At 47.8% G+C, this 20,624-nt stretch overlaps 1 protein-coding gene across 2 annotated transcripts in view; it reads left to right on the plus strand.

Annotated features, from left to right (window-relative positions):
• Positions 1-1,013: 1,013 nt before the first annotated feature.
• HUNK (hormonally up-regulated Neu-associated kinase) overlaps positions 1,014-20,624 on the plus strand; it is a 103,244-nt gene continuing 83,633 nt past the window's right edge. For both annotated transcript variants that reach the window (XM_058523009.1, XM_058523010.1), the window contains exon 1: positions 1,014-2,263. In XM_058523009.1, coding sequence (XP_058378992.1) covers positions 2,003-2,263 — 261 coding nt within the window. In that variant the 5' untranslated portion in view covers positions 1,014-2,002. The remainder of the gene's footprint in view (positions 2,264-20,624) is intronic.

The raw sequence follows: 20,624 nt of genomic DNA on the forward strand, positions 1-20,624 counted from the left end.
GAATGGTTTTGACCCCAAAGTGAGCTCCATCTTCCCCATTCATTAGACATTTGTTGAACATTTACCCTGCAGGCCCTGTGCTGGGCATTCAGCCCCCCTCTCCCCCATGTTACTGTCCTAAAATTTGATTATTGAAGCGCAGACACTAAAGAGACTGGATTGGTCTTGCAGAAATTGTGGGGGTGGAGTGGCAGCAAGAAGTCCCTTTGCACAGCAAGAAAAATATTTGAAAGCGAATCTTTAATGTTGGAAAATGGGAACAATGAGAAGGCTGATAGAAAACATAGGCTCAGTCATAACAAGGTTGGTGACTTGTAACGTGAGTAGGTGATTATAGCATATATAAAATGAGATCTATTTAACATAGGCGTTTCTCTAGGTCACTTTTCAGATGGTCAGAGAGCCTCCAATACACTGGATTGATGACAGGCCCTCTCCCCGCCCCCCCCATCTCAGAGCATCGATGTGGATCATGCCATACTTGTTTACCGAGGAGTCAATAATGAAAGGAACTTGGTGAGGACCTAATCCTCCCTTTCAACTCTGACGTTGTAATATCAGGGGTTAAGGGTGCGTTAAACGCTGGCGCCTTTTCTCTCGCTGCTCAACAGGTAGCATTTTGTAAATGCCTCCCCCTGTCTACCTACCCCCCAGCTTCTCCCTCACGAGATTCCTGATTTTGGGTTTGAGAAGACGTTGGGGATCCTGGAGAAGATCAGAGTCGGCAGGACAGCTCCTCTTGTTTATGAGAGATGAGCACGGGGCGCGCACAGAACAAAAGCCTCCAGGAGCAGGGAGCACTGGTCCACCTCATCCAGCAATCACCAGCATCATTTCAATGGGAAGCAAAGAAGGTGTAAACATACAGGCAGAGGCAGCAAACGCCCTGGTTCCTACGTTGCTGCTGCTACTATTATTGTTGCGGCTGCTCCTCCTCCAACACAGCAATCCGGTCTGCGTGCGAGCCCGGGCAGACGCCCCACCACCTCCTCATCCTTCCTTCCACCCCTCCATCTATCCGTCCACCCAGGGTCTAGAGGGCCCTACGGTGGGTCAGACCCTGGGCTGGACACCGGGCACCTAACCCAAGATCCAGGGTTCAGGAGCGCCTCCCTTCCTCCTGCCCCGGGTGGGTGCGGCTGGTGAGCGATTTCACCGCCGAAAGGTCCAGAAAGCCCAAGCCCGGAATCCAGGCGAGAGGCTCAGCTGGAGGCGGCCCGACTTGGGCGGCCCGGGAGCGCGCGTCTCCGAGGCCGCGCGGGGTCCCCCTGTCTGGCGCTCAGGTGACTCCGCCGCCCACTCCGCCGCTCCCCTTCCCGGACCCTCCCCTCTCCAGCGAGGGTCGAGTTTGGCTGTTGCGCGCGGGGAAGGAGGGGCTACGAGGGATTTGAAAGTGCACAGGCTGCGGAGTGGAGCTCGCATCTGTTCCCGCCGCCCGCGACCGGATTAAATTTCTGCAAATTCAAACTGAATGGGGCTTTCTTCTGCTGCCTTCCAGAGGGCGCCTGCAGCCCGCCGCGCGCTGCTCTCGGGCGGGAGCGGCCGCCGGGCGCACAGCTAGGAGCGAGCGAGCCGGACCCGAGCCCGGGCGGGCCAGCCGGCGGCGGCGAGGGCGGAGGCTGCGGAGGCGCCCGGGCTCCGGCACCCAGGCACCGGACCGCGCCCCCCGCCGCCCCTCTCCGGCCAGCGCGGCTCCCTGCACACCCGAGGGGGGCGACCGTCATCAGCCGGCCTGACGGGACCCGGGGCGGAGTCCCGGTGTCCTGAAAGGGGCCCAGGCGACCCTCTGAAGAAGAACTTCTTGGGGGCGGGTCCCCGGCATCCCGTCGCCTGGGCGGCCGCTATTGTCTGCGCGCGGCGCTTGGCGGCGGCCCGGGGCGCGGGAGGCGCGCGGGCCGGGCGGGGCCGGGCCCAGGGCGGCAGCAGGAGGAGCCGGGGGCGCCGGGGAGCCGGAGGAGGAGCCGCGAGCGCGGGAGCCGGGCCGGAGCGGCGGGCGAGCGCGATGCCGGCGGCGGCGGGGGACGGGCTCCTGGGCGAGCCGGTGGCGCCCGGGGGCGGCGGCGGCGCCGAGGACGCGGCCAGGCCGGCGGCGGCCTGCGAGGGAAGTTTCCTGCCGGCCTGGGTGAGCGGCGTGCCCCGCGAGCGGCTCCGCGACTTCCAGCACCACAAGCGCGTGGGCAACTACCTCATCGGCAGCAGGAAGCTGGGCGAGGGCTCCTTCGCCAAGGTGCGCGAGGGGCTGCACGTGCTGACCGGAGAGAAGGTGAGCCGCCGGGCGCCGGCCCCCGGGCTGGGGTCGGGAGATCCGGGCGGGAACGGTTAGCGGGGACCCTACGGAGAGCACTGCACTGGGAGTCCGGCTGCATCGTCCTGGCCGGGAGCCCCACTCCCCCTCCGCCTGCTTTTCCTTTCGGGTTGAAAGAGGAGCCGAGCCCAGCGCGCGCCCAGGCCCTCGCAGCCGGGTTCTCGGCCTTTCCCAAGGGGCGGTCTGGGGTCAGTTTCCCCGGGGGGCGGCTAGTTTACCCGCGAAGCCGCCCGCAGCCTGTATGCTTTTGGAAGGGCGCCGCCTGGCGGACACCAGCGCGGGGTGGGGTGGGGGGCTTTGCTCTCGCAGAGGGTGGGGGCCGCAGATGAGTGGAGAGGCAGGAACCCGCGCTGGAGTGCGTGGGCCCTTAAGGGTGCGAGAGCGTATTAGCCAGCCCTTGGGGGAGCTTAGAGTCTGACCCCACTCCTGGGCTCTGGGGAGGAGGTGGAGGAAGGCTGAGACCCCAGGAACTTTCGTCTCCACCTGTGGACTGGGGTAGCTAGGAAAGGTTTTCATGCCCGAGAAGGGTTTTTTCATCCTCCCCCCTTCCCCCCTTCCGCCCCCTTCCCTCCATCCCCCCCTCCATTTCCTGGGTGGAAGCTGCAGTAATCACCCTGCTGTGGCAGGTACCCCCCGACTTCAGAGGTTGGGAGATGCCTTCTTAATTTTTGTAGAGGAGGGGAAAGGAAAGGAAGACCCCCAGAGACCTGGAGGGGCACCCTCTCCAGCCTTGTGAGAAGTTAGATGATCGTGAAGTCTTGCCAGGGGAGGCCCAGGAAGATCTAAGTTGTAACTTAGATCTGTGAGAAGAAATGGGCCACCCCAGGCGGTCGGGCTGTGGAGCCTGGAGCTACTTCAGACTGGGGCCGCCCCAGGCTCACGGTCATCTCAGACACAAGGCTCCCCCCCCCCCACCCCCGGCTGGGGGTAGCTCAGCACAGGCGGGGTGGTAGCCCCTTTTTATGGCCCACTGACCAAGGGAGCACCATCAATATGAGAGGGACAGGGCTTCCTGCCTCGCCTGCCACGCTCTGAGCTGGGGTCCTCCGCCCAGCGTGGGAGTTCCCGGGAATGCTCTGCTGGGGGCCCTCTGATTACAGGGCAGTTTGCCCTGCCCGCCCATCCTCAGCCTCACCTAGCTTTAGTCTCTCTCCTCGGTCACCACTGTGTCCTGGAGCCCCGTGCATTTGAGTGCAGGTCTCCATCCCTCTGTCATTTGTCCTGTATTCCTACAGCCGCTCTGGGTGGGGTGCCCCTTTGTTTTGGGAGGTAGAGTGAGTAGTTTTAAAAGTGTCTCTTGCTTGAACATTTTCATGCAAAAAGGGAGTGTTCGGGATGAACTCACTGAATTGAGTAACTCTTCAGAGAAGACGGAAAAAACCCTCCAATCTCGTTCTAGTCCAGAGGGAGCACGGCACACTTGACTCCTCGGTTCGCAGAGGGCTGTCCCACTGACGCGTCGGGTCGGGGCGCTAATTACGGCGCGCTCGCTCCCGTGCGCCTGTGTCAATTCCCGTTGGCACGTATGGCATAACTTGATTTTCATTCGAAATATGTAGGATCCAATCTGATTGTGTATGTTCCGTCTTGAGAGTCAGCAAAAAGGGACGAGGCTTTATGCTGACAGCATGATGGCCAACATTAGGAGCACATTCGTCTCCCTGGCCCTGCCGCTCGGCGGCGTCTGGCTTCCCTCGACGTTCCCGTGCCGGGTTGTGACTCTGCCCGTCGCCGGTGCGTTTTTGCCCCCTAACATAAGGCTGTTAGCCTTGGCTGACTGCCGCAGGACGCACTCAGAGCTCAGTCCCTAGCCGGGTGCCTGCGTTCTGGAGCTCTGTGCTGGGCCCACAGGGCTTACTGGAATGAGGGAGTTCCTGCCCAAATGAGGTCCAGATGAGGAGCCCCCTGCACCCCTAGATGCTCACACCCCTTTCCCTCCCATCTTATCTTTCTTCAGTGATAACTCGCACTTCATCTTAGCAATGGGAGCAACTATTAATTGCATGTAAAATTATTGCGCTGGATTAATTGATTGGCACTAGTTAAGGACGGTGGTTCTCGGGGTGGAAGAGGAGGTCCGGAGATTTTTCTGGTGTGCTCTTCTCTAGCTAGTGCCCGGTGACTGCCAGCATCGTGAGAAATCTGGATCTTAGTTCACCTGATTGCCAGCTTTGAAGCAACAATGGGTGTCGTTCATAGCTTTTATCTCCCAAAGCCAGTACCTTTAATGCTTAACTAATAGTTTTGGGTTTTGGCAGATGTAGGGATTAAAATGTGTGTGTGTGTTTGTGTATGCATGATGACTCTGCCTGGGAAGAATTGCTGAGTTCGTAAGTCCCCATCCCGTTCAAGTTCTGGAAATTGTCTTACTAAGGCCAAAACAAAGGTCAGGTCAACCTCACGCTGTTTGCAGCATTGTGGTCTCTTTGAAAAGTGAGCTGTTAAGAGGATTTTCCCCTGGAGAGGGGTTACTCATGTGAGCCGAGCAAGGGAGACCTTGAGGTGACAGAGCAAAAGGGAAATGAATTGTCCCCTATAGTGGGGGATGTGAGTGGCCCCGGGGAGGTCTCCCAGCCAAATACTTCCCCCTTTTGGGGGGTGCGTACTTTTTAGTAAAGCACTTCACTTTTCTCATTTCTTTTATTTTTTAAAGGACACAGACCATAGCAGGAGGGGAATTAAGTCATGAATACTGTAGTAAGAAAGAGATGTATGCCCCCACATCACCCCCTGCCTGGAAGGATCTGGGGCAGCTTGTGGTCGGCAATCGGTTCATGAAAAAGTTGAAAGGGGGTTGGAGAAAGGGGAGAAGAGGGGTAACACATTTGGCCTGCTTCACTGTTGCAGTTGCAAACTACGCACTTTGTTTTGGGTGATTTATGCCAAGATCCAGAGTATTGCTGGTTAAGGACACTTGGTGTGTGTGTGTGTGTGTGTGTGTGTTGTGTTTTGACTTGGTGCATCTTTCCAAAAAGATTTGGGTGAAATCCTCCATGGCTTGTCGGGAATCACTGTCTGAGTCCAGATGACAAAAGGAGCCACTTTTTCTTGTCTTTCGTTTCAGGCTTCAATCCTATCTTATCAAGAAGCTTCTCTTTCCACCACTGCCAGCAGGATGGTGTTTTGCCTGCCTTTCCTCTGAAGCTGTTTGTTTGAAAGTCATTTGAATCTAGATGTCCCTTTTACTGCTTGAAAAGACGGAATGGGCAAGACCTAATTTTGTCCTCCCTTAGCTGGGAGTGGATGCAGTCTCTGTTAATGTGGCTTTAAAAATAACTCGTTCACTTGGTCCTGTGAAATTCTTAATTGGTACGTTCTCAGTTGGGCAGAGTGTCTAACTAAAGGTGAGTTGATGATTGGACAAGGAAAAATAATCACAGAATCAGATTTGGAAAAGTATCATGCTCTGTGGCTTTGAGACAAAGCAGAGTGGCTGAGCAGGAGTATCGAGTAATGACTTTGAAAGACCTGGAGAGGTTGCGCTTGCTGCCCCTGGTACCTATGAAGTGCAGAGTCTTTGGCACGTAATAGGTTTTTATTATATTTTTTAAAAAATTGATAAAATATAGTTGGGAAGGCATAGAGAGAAAACAGGTATATCTCAGGAATAGAGCTGGTTTCATAGGCAGACAATCTGCAAAAGCGAAAAGAGTTGATGCCTCAATTCCCTTCTTTTGTGATTAAGTCTCCCTAAGATACAGAGTTGGGTGCATGAAATGATTGGTTAACATGTTTAAATATCTTGTTCTAACTCTTGGTTAAAAAGAAAAAAAACCCTGATAATTGCTTTCGTTGGAGCTATTTTTGGGCTAAAAATCAGAGTTGCCTGCTTAGTAAGTTGGCGGTAATTAGACTTTGAGCACGACAGTGCCAGATACCTGGAGTAAAGGAGTTACTAAAAATACCATTTACTATGTTTTTTGGAGCAGGAAATATGACTAATTTTAGAGGTGGTCTTTTGGCAGATCTGTTTTTAGCAAGGATTGCTGAAACAAACAGGTGCTAAATCCTGTATTTTTTTTTAAGTGCTAAGAAATTTGGGGGTAATAGCTCTGAGGAGCAAGAGATGCTCAGAGAACTGGAAATTCCCATTAATCCTCAGCAGGGATTTCTTGGCGAGAAGGAGGCGTCTGGCAGAAGCACCTGCTAAGTGTATTGTGTGTGACAAGGCAGCACCTGTAATTTCTGAGATTGCACGCTGCAGTTGTGGGCACGATCTTTTTGAACTTCCTTCGCAGCCTCGTCTTTTTGAAGCACTTGTGAGTGATGGAAATTGGCACCTAGGGCTGGGTTCTTAGGGTTCACTGATTCGAAGGTCCCACAGACTTCAAAGGGTGCGTTGAGTCGGCACAGCAGTGCTGAACGGTGCCCACGAAGAGGAGTACAACCCTAAATTTTCACCAGCACAGGCTGGGTTCAATGAGAGCATGCCGCACGCCGTGGCTGTTTCAGTGCAGCGTGGCAGACGTTCACCCTGGCGATGATCTTTCCAGGAGGTGTAGGGAGTGGCGGCTGTGTCTCCCCGAAGCAATGGGCAGGCTGGGTGTCCTCCGTGGGAAAGTAGTTTGGGCACAAAGTATCATTGACCTTGGGCTCTACACCCCTCTCTCGATTATTCATGGTAACTGAGTGACCTGCTCTCTTGGCTAATTGAAACCCATAGATAACCCCAACCTTATTTTAGCAAACTGGTGAAACCTCTTCCTCCGCTCACCCTGGGCTCTGACCACTTCCAAGTGCTGACCTGAATTGCATTTCACGCTCTCTGATGCTGGCTGGTAAGATGACCAGCAGGAAAGAGGGGAACCATGGGCCCTGAATAGTACCCGAGTAGGCTGATACCTCTACAACTTGAGAGAGCCATTGCTTCTCCTTATCATAAATACCAGCTCAATGGTATAGTGTTTTGTGGTTTATTCAGGGTCTTCCATGCATTTTCTCATTAGATGCTCACAACGACACTGGCCAGGTAAGAACCAAATACTCACCTGCATTGACTAAGTGGAGGAATGCCTTGAGTACATTTGCCCTCTGACCTTCTCTTCTCCATTGCTAGGGCAAATAATCACAAATAGGGTGGCTTACATCAACAGAAATTTATTCTCTCATAGCTCTGAAGGCCAGAAGTCAAGCTCTCAGCAGGGCCGTGCTCCCTCTGAAGGCTCTAGGGGGGAATCCTTCCTGCCTCTTCCAGCTTCTGGTGGTTGTCGGCAATCCTTGGTGTTCCCTGGCTTATAGCTGCAGCACTCTTGGTCTCTGCCTCATCTACACATGTCCGTCATCCCTCTGTGTGTCGCCCCTGGCTCCAAATCTCCCTCTCCTTTTGAGGACACCGGTCATTGGATTTAGGGTCGGCTCTAATCCAGTAGGACCTCATCTTAACTTGATTACATCTGCAAAGACCCCGTTTCCAATAAGGTGACGTTCACAGGTACCAGGGGTTAGGACTTGAACGTATCTTTTGGTGGGACACAGTTCACCCCACAACACCTTCCTAGACTGTTAGGATTGTGTTGAAGGTGATTTCCTGGGAAGCAGGCATAGAGCAGGAGGCGAATGTGGTCTTAGGGAGTATACTCTGGACCAACACCTTTGAGGGGAGGGAAGGGAAGGGAAGAGGAGGGGAGAGGAGGGGTGGAGCAGAGTAGCATGGGGCAGAGGGAGAAGTTGGGTTCCAGTGCAGTCTCAACTAATGCATTGCCCATGCCATGGTGGGCTCTGAGCTGAGATGGCCCTTCAGAGGTGTCCAAATTGAGGCGAGGGGAGTGGGCCTTTCTACCTCTGCGTGGACCTGTCCTTGGATGGGGCTGCCCTGGGAAGGGGACATGGCTTTGGACTCTTGCTGAGTACAGTTCCTGGGGCAAGCTCACAGCTGAGAGCCAGCAGCAGCAGCAGAGGGGGGAGGAAGTTCTTCAGTCCTGAAGTGGAATCTGGACACTGGGGCGCAGTGTCCACTGCTTACTGGGAGAGAGAGTGCCAGCGCCCAGGGGGTCTTAACCCGAGTCCAGGCCAGTTCTGTAAAGAAAGTGGGCAGCTTTCCTGCCTCGCCTTACTGACCCAGTCGTGGTCCCTCCCAGCCTGAGATGAGGGAGCAGCCAGTGGAGTCTCCATTCCAAACACTCTTAGCATGCTGGGAAATATTCTGGTCTCACGTTTCTCTTCAGTTAGAATTCTCGGGGCTCTCTGTTGTGTTTGTGGGTACTTTTAAGGTACTTTTATGTGTTCTGTATATTTTATGTGTTCTCTGTGTTTTCTCTTGAGAACTTTGTGTCAGCATAGTTTGGCTAACTTGTCGACCCTTGTGCCTAATTCAGAGACAGTGGTGCTTTCCTGGGAGACACCTCCCCTCCCCTCTCACTCCTGAGTTGTGGGAAAAGTTGCTGAAGGACTTGTGGGAAATTGCATTATTGTCAATAGAGCAACGATTCGGGACCTTCAGGTGGACAAGAAGATGGCTCGGGTCAGAGCCATCGCACTCTCTCTCTTTTTTTTTTGCTGAGGAAGATTCACTCTGAGCTAACATCTGTTGGCAATCTTCCTTTTTTTGCTTGAGGAAGATTAGCCCTGAGCTAACATCTGTGCCACTCTTCCTCTATTTTGTATGTAGGTGCCACCACAGCATGGTGTAGGTCCAGGCCCAGGAACCGAACCCGCGCACCCAGGCCGCCAAAGCGGAGCACACTGAATTTAACCACTACGCCATGAGGCCAGCCCCTCAGAGCCATCTCTTAACATCCTCTTCCCACCTCCACCTTGTTGGCTCTGCCCTACCTAGCTATGTGATTTCTAGTTACTGTGCTCTTTTTGGGTTTTAATCATTTTTGTGTGTTTTAAGATTCATTTGGTTAAGTTTTGGAACAGGTAATGTAGACACTTGGCCTAAAATTCAAAGATTTCAAGAGGGTCCATAGCAAGAGATAATTCTGCCTCTCACCTGTGTGTCTCAGCAACTGCTTCCTCTCTGGCGACCTCTGCTTCTGGTTTTCTGTGTATCTTCCAGAGCGACTCTATATGCGTATGAGTGTACATACATCTGATGCTCTATAGGCACACATTTGTAAATGTATAGGTATAGGAAGGTATATTTTTACACTGTACATGCTGTTCAGTATCTTGCTTTTTTTACTTAGCAATATGTCTTGAACATCCTTCCCCAAAACTACTACAGAATCGCCCCATTCTTTTTAATTACTGCATAGTATTCATTGTATGGAGGTACCATATTTACTTAACCATTCCTTGTTGGTTAAGTCAATGGACATTACTTAAGGAATGAAGGACAATTAAAGAATGGATGTTTAGGTTGCATACAATTTTTTGTTATTCCCAAACTACGCTGCAGTAAATATCTGTGCCCATTTGTCATTTTGTGTTTCAAGTATATATGAGGGATAAATTCATAGTCTTAGGTGAAAGAGCATGACTGTTTTAACTGTTGATAAATATTGCCAGATTGCCTTCAAATTGGTTGTCCCAGTTTATACTCACATCAGCCTGGTGTGTGGGTATCTTTCCACATCTTTGTCAATACAAGGTAGTCTCAAACTTTTTGATCTTTGCCAATCTAGCAGATTAAAAATGGTGTCTTGTTTTATTTATAGTTTATTACAAGTGAGTTGAGCATATTTTCTTTTGTCCAACAACGACTTGCATTTCATTTCTGTTAATTTCTCGTGTCCATTCCCCATTTTTCTCTTGGGTTTTTGGTGTTTTTCTTATTGATTTGTAGGCACTTTCATATATTAAGGACATTAGTCCTCTTTCAGTGGTGTATTTTGCAGCCTCCTTTATCTTCCTCTGCTCCCTGTTTATTCTTTGTTTCTTGGTGGTTCTTGCCATTGCAGTGGTTATTTCCTTGGATTCTACTAAACTATAATTATAATTATATTCCTGGAGAAAATGTCCATGACTTTCATCAGATTCTAAAAGGAGTTATTTACTCCCAAAATGTTAAGAGCCACTGCTTCGTTGCCCACCCCTGTCAGCTCTGCTGTCTGAATGGAGGTTTGTGGATTATTGGGATGAGGATTTGGGTCACCTTGGTTTGTTAGCACCTGTGCTAATTGGGCAAAAGTTGCAGAGTGCGCTCAGGCTCGGCAGGCTGGTTCTACAACCATGACCTTGGGCTAGGCATGCCGGATTTCTGGTCCTCTGCCCCTGCCGTGTCAGGAAGGTCACAGGGGAGGGGCATGATGGATTGGAGACAGATCTTTGGAAAACCTTGACTCTTTGCTGGGGTAACTCTGGATCCATGTTCCATCCTCTCTTCATGGGAAAGGCAATAGATACAATTTATGCTGGGTGGCTGGGAAGAAAGAGAAAGGGAAATATCAAGGGAAATAAAATTTTAAGGAGCAATAGCTGCCACTTAACTTGGACATAAAGTGTGTTGTCAAGTGTAAGCACATGTGTAAAACTATGCCTCGGGACCCTCTGGGATACTTCGTCTACCCGAGAAGCCCTCGGGGATGTGCTGGTGGAGCGAACAACTGGGCCCTGCTGTTGGGAGTCATGGCGGTCAGCATGGCCTCACTCTGATGACCCTCTGTAAAATGCTCCTGCCCCGTCACCCTCTGCCCCCTTACCCTGCTTTGTCTTTCCTCAAAGCGCCCTTCACCACTTGTATTAGTTTACTGGGGCTGCCGTCACAAAGTATCACAAGCTGAGTGGCTTAAACAGCAGAGTTTTACTGTCACGCAGTTCTGGAGGCCAGAGTCCAAAATCACAGTGTCGGCAGGTTGGTTCTTTCCGAGGGCTATTACGGAAGGGCCTGTTCCAGGCCTGTCTCCTTGGCTTGTAGATGGCCATCTTCTCCCTGCGTCTCCTCACATCGTCTTCCCTCTGTGTGTCTGTCTCCGTATCTGCATCTCTCCTTTTTTTGAGGATACCAGGACTTACTGGATTCGGGCCCACCCTACTGGCCTCACTTTAACTTGATAACTTCTGGAAAGGCCATATCTCCAAATACAGTCACGTTCTGAGGTTCTGCGGGTTAGGACTTGCTATAGTCTGAATGTTTACGTCCCCTCAAAGTTCATATGTTGAAACCTCATCCCCAGTGTGATGGTATTTGGAGGTGGGGGCTTTGGGAGGTGATTAGGCAGGAGAGCAGAGCCCTCATGCATGGGATTAGTGGTTTCATAAAAGAGACCCCAGAAACCTCCCTTGCTTCATCTGCCATGTGAGGACACAGCAGGAGGATGGCGTCTATGAACCAGGAAGAGAACTCTCACCAGAAACCAAATGTGCTGGCGCCTTGATCTTGGACTTCCAGCCTCCAGAACTGTGAGAAATAAATTTCTGCTGTTTACAAGCTGCCCAGTCTATGGTATTTTGTTATAGCAGCCCAAAGGGACTTAAACATAATAAATTTGGGGGGACACAATTCAACTCATAACATCATGTGACCCCATGTGTTGATGTGTTTTTTTTGCTGCGGAAGATTCGCCCTGAGCTAACATCTGTTTCCAATCTTTCTCTTTTTGTATGTGAGCTGCCAACAGAGCATGGCCACTGACAGATGAGTGGTGTAGGTCTGTGCCCAGGAACCAAACTCAGGCCGCTGAAGTGGAGTGCGCCGAACTTAACCACTAGCCCATTAGGGCTGGCCCCGATGTGTTTATTTTTCATCTCCCCACTAGACTGTAAGCCTCTTGAAGAAGGGACCACTGCTCTATTCCTGATGCCTAGAATAGTACCTGGTACAGGGAATGTGTTCAGTAAATATTTTTTGAATGGGTCAAAGAATACTCTGATCTTCCCAGGACGTGAGGACAGCCTTCTGGATGACAGTGTCCAAGTTGGCAGGGATTGGTTCTGAAAACACTGTCTCTCTTCCTCCTTGCAGCTCCTGGGCACGCCTGTGTGAGTGATGAGTAGAGTGAACAGGTTGTCCAGCTGGCACTCTTTGGGAAAAATCCCAACCCCGGAACAGCTGTGCCTTCTGCACTGATTTGTTAGGAAAGGCACCTAGGTATCAGTGACAGGTGACCAGCCAGAAGCAGTCAAATATTTTGCAATGTCTTGGAACTGTTAAGGGACCCTCAGCTCTTTCCTGAGAAAATATACCAACACTGCAGCAGATGGGCAAAGTTGCTATTTGCAAACATACATTTTTTTGGATGTTTCCCATGGAGATGTATGGAGGTTTGGATCTATCTCCTAGACTATAATTTTTTTTATAAGTGTATCAGTCTGCTAAGGCCGATTGCTGCCAAAATATTTAGCAGTCCTGCTTGCTTCTCTTGTCCGTTCTCTGAGCCATTTGATTTATTCTCATCTCCCTCTTTGCATCACTTCTGTCTATTTACCCCGTGCTTGAGTTCTTGTCTTGCACCCTGCCCCATGGCTTTTTGGTGAGATGTCTGGCCGTCGTTCTGCTTCTGTTCAGACACTTTTGTTCCATGAAGCGCCTCTCTCGGTCACTGCCTGCTGTTTGCCAGAGCTCTGTGCAGGACACACAAGAGGGTAGACAGCAGTGATGGGCGCCCACTGAGCGCAGAGCGTGGCACTGAGGGAGGGAGGCAGCAGAACCTATAGCAGCCGCCCTCAAGGAGTTGGCTCTCTCTGTTTAGTGTTGATAGGATGAAATTCAGACTCCCTTTGTCTACCTGGAGCAGAACAGGGATCTCATGACCTCTGGAATCACCAAAAACCTACAGGAAGATGCTTGCTCTTTGCTTTGACCACGAGGATGTAATACAGATAAAGATAATAATAATTACCATTTATGGATCTCATACCATCTGCTATTCCTAGATAATTGCCCCGTAACATAATTTATTCCTTGCAGTGCCTTTTGTGGTAGGTACTGTTGCCCCGATTTTGCGGATTAAGGTGACCAGCTGTCCCCTGTGCCCAGGACTCTCTTGAGTTTAGCACTGAAAGTCTTGCATTTTGGGAAACTCCTCAGACAATGGCAAAACCAGATTCACCCGAGAAAACATTTCATCAGAGTGTTTGGAATCCCAATGAAGGTTTTCAAATAAAAATATTAATGAGCAGCTAATCAGGTCATGAGTCAGTGCTGAGTAAACTGAGGCCCAGAACCCTGGGCGTCACTGGCATCCTTCTTGTGGATGATGACCTCCATGTGTGGTCCTGGATGGTGAAGGGTGCTTTGCTCCAATATGCTAGGTTCGTGGTGCACTCAGAGTCTCAAAGTGTGGTCAGCGGTACTGGTGCGCCATCTTTTATGAGTTCACTATGAGATGAAGAGCTTGAGCTGTGTGTGTGTGTGTATACATACCATACACACATAAATGTATATATGAATATATATGTATATACATATACACAAATGTATTTATGTGTATATATACTATTAAATATAAATCATATAGTACTATGCTAAATATAAATATGAACATATAACTTTTCGGTAGCAGACTTCCTCCAGGAAGGAAGCAGTGGAGACTGGAAGCCCCTTTGAATAACTCTGCTTAGCTTTCGGTCTTAGTTTTAGTCCCTTCCTTTTCACTGGAGGGAGAAAAATCTCTGGGGGAGAGAGAGGAGTTTGAATCACATGGTGAAGCTGCAAGTGCGTGTCTTATGAAGCACACTGAACGGTCCCTGAGGGTCTCCGTGTTAGACGACCCTCCTACAAGAACCAACACAGATTACTTATTGAAAACCAAACAGAACACCTGGTGCCTTTGCCTTGCTTATTGTGTAGACTCTCTGCAGTTAGACTGGGGAAAAGCCCCGGTTGGGCTGAGAGGGGACATCAGAAGCAAATGGAATGAGGATGTGCCCAGATGGAGATGAGGCTTCAGGGCACGTTGGCTGTGGAGTCCAGGATCAGGATATTCTCACATAGTGTCTGAGCCCTCCCTTGGTGAAACCAAATGGATCAAGATAAGTGTTATCTCTTCTGTAATCTGGTTTTTAGTTGGAATGACTGCTGCTCTGATGTGGAAGTCTGGCTTTCTAAGTGCGTTCTTTATCCCAGGTTAAAAATTGAATTAGAGAAACTGGTCTGTGACTCAGTTCTCAGTTGAACATTGACATGTAGTAATAATAGTAAAAAAAACTTCTTTTGAAAACACTTCTCCGGGTTTGTGAAGTGTCATTCTCACAGGGTGACGTGTTATTCTATTAAAAACTAACGTTCGTGAGCAGTAGTTGCGATTTCAAGCCCAATTTGACATAATGAAACTTGAATTTCCCTCTGGAGGAAATGCACTACGTGGCTATTGTCCTCCCACTTAATTCCTTGCTCTGAGATGCTTTTTTCTAGGTCAAGAATGAGCTTTTTATCATAGAGCGCCATTAAATTAAAGCACCTGAGAGTGTGTAGAGTAATACATAGTTTCTCTCCCATAATCAGACTTTAGAATAATGTCTTCCAGATTTTAGAGGGGCATATTTATTCAAAAATAGATACAAATCCTCTAATATAAATCAATGTTTTTCCTATGATCAATTATAAATATTTTTTAAATAATTTTTTAAAGTATTTTTGACCAAGTATTTTAAAATTCTTTAAACCACTCCAGTCTCAGATACATTCTAGAATATTTGAGGTTATTAATCAATCAAAATAAATCCTGGGCTAATATTTGTTAATTGTCATATATTTTTTCTTGCATAACCATTTACATATAGTCTTTTTGTTATTATCTCTGCCATTTGCTACCACATTTTACTTATTACATTTCATTATCTACTCCTCTTCTGTTTTAGATACTTTAAAAAAATTATCCTTTTTTTTTCTTATTAATTAAACATGATTTTTTACTCTTGGTTCCTTGTGGAAGATAAACAGAAACACAAAGAAGAAAATATAAAAATCACCTGTAATAACAAAATCTGGCAATAATCACTGTGAATATATAGATCCTTGGGCTGGGTACATGTGATACAGATGTATATATACATATACATACAATCTGTGTATACGTAAAGTTGATTTTTTCCCCTTTGAAGCCATATGTTACAAAATTGAGATTAGCATGTTCACATTATAACCTTACTTTTTTTTCCATCATACTATATAGAGAACACTTTCCTATGTTGTTAAATATTCTTTTAAAAGTTGAATTTTGGTGATAAATAGCATTTGGTTATTTGGAGTTACCGTAATTTTAAAAACTAGTTCCCTACTGTTGGCCATTGAGGTTATTTCAAGATTTTCCCTACATAAATAATACTGCTATTACTATCCTAGTATGAACATCTCTGAGCCATTCCTTAGGGTAAATGCTTAGAAGGCAATTGATATATTGCCAAATTGCAATTTAGAAAGATTATGCCAAATGACACAAGAATGTATGGAAGTGACTTTTTAAAAGTTAGTTTTGAGGGGTCGGCCCGGTGGTGTAGCGGTTAAGTTAGCGTGCTCCATGTTGGTGGCCCAGGGTTTGCGGGTTCAGATCCCAAGTGCTGACCGACGCACCACTTATCAAGCCATGCTGTGGCAGCGTCCTGTATAAAGTAGAGGAAGATGGGTATGGATGTTAGCCCAGGGCCAATCTTCCTCAGCAAAAAGAGGAGGATTGACAACGGATGTTAGCTCAGGGCTAATCTTCCTCACGAAAAAAAAAAGTTCATTTTGATAATTAGTAGGGTTAATCATAATTTTTGTACTTGATTGACAATTTGTATTTTTTATTTTATTAGCTTTGTTAATGACTTTTCCCCATTTTTCTTATGTTTGTCTTATTGATTTGTACAGACTATTTACATATTAAGGATATTAGCTTTTTATCTTTGTTATGTTGCAAGTATTTTCTCCCAGTTGATTGTTTGTCTTTTGATTCATTTTGTGTCTCCTTTTTGGGGGGGAGGAGGCACACAGAAATTTTATATTTTGTCTAGTCAAACCAATTAGTCTTTTCTTTAGTTTTTCTCTTATATTTCATGCTTAAGTAAACTAGAGGGTTTGCTATTGGTTTTGCTTTATAAATTATCAGTGAGTCTTGCCAGTGTTTCATTGTTGTGTGCAGAAAAATCTTTGTGTAGGGATTTTTGGCTATATTTTCTAACCTGTTGCATAATGATTTAACCTAATGGTGTCATGTACTAAAGCACAGCCTTTAGGAGCTGACAGCCTTGGGTTCCTATCACCTTTCTGCTACTTAGTAGCTGTGTGATCTTGGGCAAGTTTCAAACCCTCTAAACTTCAGTTTCCATATCTGTAAAATGAAGATAATAATACATCACAGATATTCAGTGGGAATTTGATTAACTATATATGTGTGTTTGTAAAAAAAATATATTACATGTATGCATATATATATGTAAAGCCATCCCTGGTGGTCTAGTGGTTAAGATTCAACACCGTCACTGTTGTGGCCCAGGGTCATTTCCTGGTCAGGGAACCACACCAGCCATCTGTCAGTTGTCAACCTGTGGTGGCTGCGTGTTGCTGTGGTGCTGAAAGCTATGTCACCTTGGTGTCAAATACCAGCAGGGTCACCCATGGTGGACAGGTTTCAGCGGAGCTTCCAGACTAAGACAGACTAGGAAGACAGACCTGGCCACCCACTTCCAAAAACATTGGCCGTGAAAACCCTGTGAATAGCGGCGGAGCGTTGTCTGATACAGCACCAGAAGGCGAGAGGATGGCACAAAAAAGACCAGGCAGGGTTCTGCTCTGCTGTCCACAGGGTTGCTAGGAGTTGGGATCCACTCCATGTCACGAACAACAAATATATGTGTAGAGCACATAGCTTGAAAATATATTCAATATTGTGTTAGTGAACAAATGGCCTTCGGTTATTCTCTTCTGTTAGACTTTTGCGTTTATATTTAACCTTTAAAGTTGTGTGTTAATTAAGCTCTTTCAGATAGCGAGACACGGATACCCCTCTGTGTATCATGGAAGATGGAGTTTTATTTTAAGGATAAAGGGGAGGTGAGGAAAAAGATTCTGGCTGCACCTCTCACCTCTGCAGTTAACACCTCCCTGAGGACTGGAAGGCCACTTGGGATGCCCCAGGGGGCCTAGAGGTCTGCATTCCTCGAATTCCACTTCCTCCTCTCTGCCTCTGCCAGGAGCTTCCAGCAGCTTCCGTGGCTCTTAGGGAATATTCTTGTCTGCCCTCCCCTCTGCCTGACAGCTTCTCCCCACTGCTGGCTTCTCTGCCTCCTGGTTTTTACTTTCTGCTCTAAGTTTTATCGGGTTCCCTTACATTTCTTGCACTGGTGACTTAGTGCTAGGAAGGTATGATCACTGAGTCCTTACTGGCCTTACCTTCTCAGCACTGAGCATCCTTTAACAGTAGAAAATCATCTTAGCAGTGGAAGAAAGAGTCAATCTATAAGTGATTCCCCATGAGTGCCCAGATTGGTATGGTGTGGAGAAATTTATTGGACAACTTAATTCTCCATGTTTTTGATTTGGTAGCCACCTCTGTTCTCAACATTCCACAAAACATTTTACTGTCTTTGGGGGTTATGATGTCCTCTGCATTTTGTGGTTTTGGGGTGTGGGGCCACATTTGTTAATTGGCCCTTCTAGAAGCCCCTATTATTTCCAATGTGATCTAAGATCTCTTCTGATTCCAGGACTGGGTCGAGAATTTTGTCTTGGGTTATTATTGCCAAAATTTCTGGGTTTCCAGTTCCTACAGTACCCCCGGCCCTTGAAGGCTGCTTTATTTTTGTACCTTTTCAGCTACATTTGGCTGCCAGTCGTCCTGTGATGTGAGCATAGAATATTGATTGTTTCCTGTTGCCTGTGGGACAGGAAAACTTCTTGAAATAGAGCTAATTTTGGAGTTTAAAGTCAGATTTTGAAGAAAGCACGTCTAAGATCTCTTTGTTATAGAAGGGAAGGTCATCTGAAGTCGAGGGGAAGGGAAAGGAAGAAAGAAAAGGGAAAAGAGAAAATAGCTGAATACTTCTCTTCTAAATCATTCCCTCCACATTCAGGGGAAACTCTTCCCATTTTCATAATGTTGCTTTTTAGACTTATTTCTTAATCTAAAGCCATTTGCTAGGTGTACCGTGAGGTTGGAATGCTCATTGCTGGAGAAATTTCCCAGTTGTAACCAGTTAAAAAAAAAAAGCATTATTTTTACTTGGAGAGGATCATGTGTTCTTACATTCAAATATTTGAGGCCGGCCCCGTGGCTTAGCGGTTAAGTGCACGTGCTCCGCTACTGGTGGCCCGGGTTCCGATCCCAGGCCTGCACCGTCGCACGGCTTGTCCGGCCATGCTGAGGCCGCGTCCCACATACAGCAACTAGAAGGATGTGCAACTATGACATATGACTGGGGCTTTGGGGAGAAAAGGGGAAAAAAAGGAGGAGGATTGGCAATAGATGTTAGCTCAGAGCCGGTCTTCCTCAAAAAAAAAAAAAATTATTGGTTGTCTTCTTTGTGCTGTGCCGCTGGTAACCTGTATGGGCTTTTGTACAAATTAGAAAAAGATATGCGTAGGCAGACCAGTTAGACAAAGGCATCCTCTCTGGGTAGACTGGTTGGAGAAATGTGCCCCTCTGAGTGGCGGCAGCTCCATGGTGCGTAGTGTGGCAAGCGGAAAAATACATCGTTTCCTCCAGGGCACACAGATTAGCAAGCCAAATGGGATCTGGGTTTCTGTCCCAAATGACCCCCTCCAATGGATATTTTTTGTGTAAGGCACCAAATGCCATGTGAACAGACCCAAGAATCTGGTCTGCCTTCAGAGAAACCTGGGTTCTAGCGTGGGAACCGAGCCGTGAACCACAAACACAGAACTCAGGGTAATACAGTGAAAATGTTTCCTGAAAGAGAGACAGATGCAGTGTGCTAGGGTTTTGGGGAATCTCAAGTAAAATTCTGCAGAATCAGTCCTAGTTCCTCTCTGGAAAAGTCCACTTGGTTGCTTTGTTCTAGAAGAGAAAGACAAACAAGACGAAGACTCTGAGTGAGAAATAAATTCTGCTGTCTTTGTGTCACTCACTGCCTGGGAGACACAAGACATACCCCGGCGTCTGTAACAGTTAGGATCTTGGGGAAATGCCCTTCACTGGAGCCTCAAGACCTGTGACCCTCTGTCTCCTGAGTCATCATTCAACCTGATGGAGGGGCCCGGGGCTCAGGCTTCCTGTGTGTTAGCAGCTGCAGCAGCTGTTCAGCTGGGCTCCGACAGATCCTACAAGTTGGAAGAGAGAAATCGCCCCCAAAGTGTTGATTGCTCATCAACCCCCCCAGCACAGTTCCTTCCTTGGATGGGTAAATAGTGTGACAATTTAATAAGGGACCTGTGACAATTACAAGTGGAGAGAACGAAAAGCAAGATCCTTTGAACAGAGTTTTCTTTTTTTCTGGGAGAGGAACATGATGGTTTTGGGTTTCTCTGTGTGTAATCTGAGAGGCTAATCCATCTCAGTGTGACAGAGGACTATTTCAGCATTAGGGAAGTAATTTCTGATTTATCACAAACAGCTGGGTGGGCCATGCCTCATTGGTATCCAGGCATAAGCAACCTTTTAAATATGGATGCTCAGCGTGGCTTCTGCCTCCGAAAGGGCTTGTAAGCTGGTGCTTGTTGTTTTGTAGGAGTTGTCGAGCTGCTGTCGTCCTGAGCATCCTCATATGGAGGCCCATATGAGTCTTGCATCTGTTAAGCTGAATTGTGTCTCCCCATCAAATTCCTATATTGGAGTCCTAACCCCTAGTAGCTCAGAATGTGACTGTATTTGGAGATAGGGCCTTTAAAGAAGTAATTACGGTAAAATGAGGTCATGTGTGTGGGCCCTAATCCAATACAACTGGTGTCCCTATAAGAAGAAGAGATTGACACAGACACACACAGGGAACACCATATGAGGACCCATTGAGAAGACTGCAAGCCAAGGAGAGAGACCTTAGGAGAAACCAGACCTCCTGACACCTTGATTTTGGACTTCCAGCCTCCAGAACTGTGAGAAAATAAATTCTGAGGTTTAAGCCGCCCAGTCTGTGGAATTTTGTTACGGCAGCCCTGGCAAACCAATGTAATGTTTATATATCCAAATTCGCTGGGCGTCCTGAAAGCTCGGGCCAGCCTCAGGAGTCAGGCCGGGAAACTCACTGGATTACTGAGAGCACTTTCTGATGGAATCCTCTTGATTCCTCGGTCACTTTTTCCTCTTGGAAGGAACCTGGGATTTTTCTTGCCTACACCCCTCGCCTCACTGAATTCCACTCGGTAGTGAATTGCATTATGTCCAGATATTCCAATACCTGGAAACAGCCTCCTCCCCCTGATTTGTTTTGTTGTATGGTGCTGCGTGCTGTCTGATTCCGTATAGGTGTAACAAAATAAGTAAATAATCCCTCTGAAAATATTTAGTCTCAATCGTGGTTTCTATTTCCCTGACATATTTATTCCTACAGCCTTCAGGAG

The sequence above is a fragment of the Diceros bicornis genome, chromosome 27, assembly GCF_020826845.1.
Source record: "Diceros bicornis minor isolate mBicDic1 chromosome 27, mDicBic1.mat.cur, whole genome shotgun sequence".
In the NCBI taxonomy this organism is placed as follows: Eukaryota; Metazoa; Chordata; class Mammalia; order Perissodactyla; family Rhinocerotidae; genus Diceros; species Diceros bicornis.